This window comes from Talpa occidentalis, unplaced genomic scaffold (assembly GCF_014898055.3).
Source record: "Talpa occidentalis isolate TD23 unplaced genomic scaffold, MPIMG_talOcc4v2.1 talOcc4.2, whole genome shotgun sequence".
NCBI classification, from domain to species: domain Eukaryota; kingdom Metazoa; phylum Chordata; class Mammalia; order Eulipotyphla; family Talpidae; genus Talpa; species Talpa occidentalis.
Genome location: NW_023602073.1, coordinates 19,597,233 through 19,600,947, shown reverse-complemented (window position 1 = coordinate 19,600,947; position 3,715 = coordinate 19,597,233). Strand labels below are relative to the sequence as shown.

The 3,715-nt window shown below is 38.5% G+C and overlaps 1 protein-coding gene across 1 annotated transcript; it reads left to right on the top strand.

Annotated features, from left to right (window-relative positions):
- The first annotated feature begins 730 nt into the window (after positions 1-730).
- On the top strand, positions 731-2,621 carry LOC119253553 (olfactory receptor 2W1-like). Its single transcript, XM_037521060.2, has 2 exons — positions 731-765; positions 1,597-2,621. Exon 2 carries the CDS (start codon positions 1,613-1,615, stop codon positions 2,546-2,548), a length of 936 nt encoding a protein of 311 aa, XP_037376957.2. The 5' UTR covers positions 731-765; positions 1,597-1,612; the 3' UTR covers positions 2,549-2,621.
- Positions 2,622-3,715: the final 1,094 nt, after the last annotated feature.

The following is a 3,715-nucleotide window of genomic DNA, read 5'->3' as shown; positions in this document are numbered from 1 at the left end:
CAGGTCTACAAACAGGTTAAATTGTTCTCCAAGGGCACACTGCTTTCTAGCTGGGAACAGCAAAGGGGAATGGGCCAGTCAGGTAAAGAAAAGCAAATGGATGGTGAAGAACAGAGCAGAACTCCTAGTGGTGAAGTTAATATAGTATATATACAGATGTTGATTTTTTTTAAGATTTATTTATTTATGCATACAAGAACTGGGATACAGGCCAGAGATGCAGGGGGTGAGAGGATCCACCAGAGACAGAGGGGGGAACAGAACAGGCAGATTGACCGAAACACACTGCTGAGGGGAGCAGCGAGCAGACAGGAGAGGTCTGCCTCGCCATGAGGGTTTCTCCCTGGCCGGCCAGGGATGGAACTTGTGCTGCAGAGGCTGCAGACTGCTACAAAGAGCTGTGCTTAACCCCCTGCACCATGAGGGAGGCCCCAGATGTTGATTTTTCATGATGCACACCTGGATTTATAAAATGGTATAGCACAATGTTACCTCAATAAGACATTATTTTAAAAATTTGCAAATTAATTCAAACATAAAACATTCCATCTAACTAATCATATGATACAGAACCATGAAGGTGAGATGGATATCCCTTTATCCCTTATTTCTGTCTTTAAAGTTGAAGTGAAGTCATGTTCCTGTGGAGTTTCAAAGCAACCAGAGGATCCACTGATACAGTTGGTGAATTCCATCAAGAGAATCTGGTTATTTAATGAGCTGCTCTTTGGAATTACCTACCTGCTAATTTTGCAGAATGGCCAGGTGAGTAGGAGCTGCACAGGTAATTGTTATGTGTATGTGGTGACTTAATAGTTCTAGATTTAGTTCAATTTTTAACTCTGTACAAAATCAATTAGGCTATTAGACAGTGTACTAAAATCATGAGATATTTGAAGGAAAACATGGCCTCCAAACATGTAAATAAAGGTTAATAATGAAATTATTATATTTTCTGGCATCAAAAACACATGCTTAAGTGAAAGCTCAATGTAACAATGAAGACCAGAGTTCATACAAAATAACAGGGCCTGCAATGTTGACAAGGAGGAAAGATATAAGGAGGAGGAGGTTGGTGGTCATAGGGATTAGGATTATAATGGACGGATGCAGAATGTGGATTGAATATGGAAAGTGGTTCTATGACCAAATGGTGGATTTTATCCCAAGAAACTACATCATTTCATGTTTTACCTCAACACCTTTGATAAGGGAAAAGTTTATCATGATCTTATATGTGATGCTATTATCAGTTTTAAGCAGGTTCAAGTTCTCAAAATATATACCACTTCAAAAACTGTATATTATTATTTAACCATATATGTATATATAGAACAATGGATAGCACAGCATAGAAAGCTTTTTCAGTGACTTGCAATTTAGTATGAGTGGATTTAATATATTAATTTTAGAACAAATCTGGATTTGGTTAAGTATGGAGAAATTTTGAGCACTATCAAAGGGAAAATGTTAAAGGAGAGTTCCCAGGGAAAGCATGCCATCAGTGAGTTTTGGATACCTGTGACAGCCCTCACAGGTCTTTATGTCTCTCTGATACTGATGGAATTTTTTGTTACCATGGTTTTTGTCTCCTAGCTTTTCATAAGGAATAATGGACACAAGCAATAAAAGTTCCACAACAGACTTCATCCTTCTGGGATTTTCTGACTGGCCCCAACTGGAAGGCATCATCTCTGTGGTGGTCTCTGTCTTCTATCTAGTGACTCTGGTAGGAAACACCACCATTATTCTTGTCTCTAACCTAGACCCCCAGCTCCATACACCCATGTATTTCTTCTTATCCAATTTGTCTTTTGTGGATCTCTGTTATACAGCTAGCATCATCCCCCAGATGCTGATAAATCTTTGGAGTCCAGTAAAGTCTATTACATATGGAGGATGCATGCTGCAGTCCTTCTTTGCCCTTGACTTGGGAGCCACAGAATGTCTCCTCTTGGCTATGATGGCCTATGACCGTTATGCTGCCGTGTGTCAACCTCTTCACTACACAGTGATCATGCACCCTCAGCTCTGCCGGAAGATGGTGGTGGTTTCCTGGTTAGGTGGTCTTGGCTGTGCCTTGATTATTTGCTCCTTGACTTTGCAGTTGCCAAGATGTGGGAACCAAAATGTAGATAACTTTTTCTGTGAGATAACAGATTTGTTCAAGATGGCTTGTATCTATTCAAAAGTAATCCAGAGTGTTTTCTCTGCTCTTTCAGTCATATTTCTCCTATTACCTCTATCACTTATTTTCACCTCATATGGAGTTATCACTCGTGCTGTGATGCAGATCAAGTCAGCATCAAGATGGCGTAAGATCCTCAACACATGTGGTTCCCACCTCACAGTGGTAGCTCTGTTTTATGGAACAGCTATTTCTATGTACTTGATGCCACGGAATAATAGCACATCCCAAAATGAGGGGAAGTTCATTGCTCTCATTTACACAATCATCATACCCGGCCTCAACCCTCTGATCTACTCTTTAAGAAACAAAGATGTAAAGAATGCTGTAAAGAGAATGCTGTGTATAGGAAAGTGGTAGAAAAGTCCTGAGTTAGATGGGAATCATCAGAGTAAAAGAGCTAGGAAATAACATTGATTATTAACATGAGAAGATAAAACAATTCATTTATTCAAAGCACATTTTTTGGGTATTGAGATATATTAAGACTTGCACTAAGTACTGAATATGCAAATAAGTAGGAGGTGAACAAAATGAGAGGGAAATAAATAAATTGAAATCCAAAACAGCCAATAAACAAAGTTGTTCTTTCCTTAATACTACCTTCCTGAGCTTTGCTTTCTACTTTTTTTCTTTTATTGAATAATGGTGGTGGAAGACAGTAACTTATTGAAAGAACTTGATGCTCTCGTTTGACAAAACAAAAATGTAGTGACATCACCTTTTTTTTACTTTATTTTATTCTCAACTACATTCAACATCTGAAGTTCTCTGCTGGAGAATAAACTACCCAATTTCTCTACAAATACCTGTTTCAGAGAATGAAAATCCTCTCTGCAAGTGAACTGTCCCTCACTTCTCAGTGGCCTGGATTGGTCTTTTCAGAGGCACTCTATGCCTTCATTCTTATTTGATTGCTGAACCTGGGGTGTAGTAAGGAGCTATGGTCTTCCTCACCACTGCCTGATTCCTGTGGTTCCCCAATTTTGTAATGACAACTGCTTTGAGTTTTTTAATTCATTTTTTGGGTAATTTGACAGTTGTCAGTTGTGTAATCCTACTAAAAGTGAAGAATCTGAGTGAAGATGAGGCTATCAAAGGTAAGAGAAAAGCATAAATACAATACACACTTTACAGTGTTGGACTGATACTGAAAAAAGGAGAATGGTATAGGGGTAAAAATGGTATAGGGGCAGTACAGGAAATGAGTATCAAGTTGGCTTTGTGAGAAGCACGCCTCCCAAATCTTGACACACATTTGATTTATCACTTAAAGCCTCTACTCAGTTGTCTGCACTCAGTTATAATCTCACTTCCTCTGAAAAAGTGCTTACCAATCTCATTAACCCACTCTTTAAATTCCCTCCAAAACCTGACCAAATCAGTATTATGGCCTTATCTCATTTTATTTGCACATGTTTGAGGAAAAGGCATTAGTGAGCTTTTCAAAGCATAGAGTCTCATATTTTTGTGTGAATTTGCTGTGTCTAAATTGTTCTGTAGTATGATTAAAGAAATGTTTTTAAT

What these genes read in the sequence shown, in the direction of transcription:
- LOC119253553 (XM_037521060.2), top strand. Translation starts at nt 1,613, where the DNA reads ATGGACACAAGCAATAAAAGTTCCACAACAGACTTCATCCTTCTGGGA.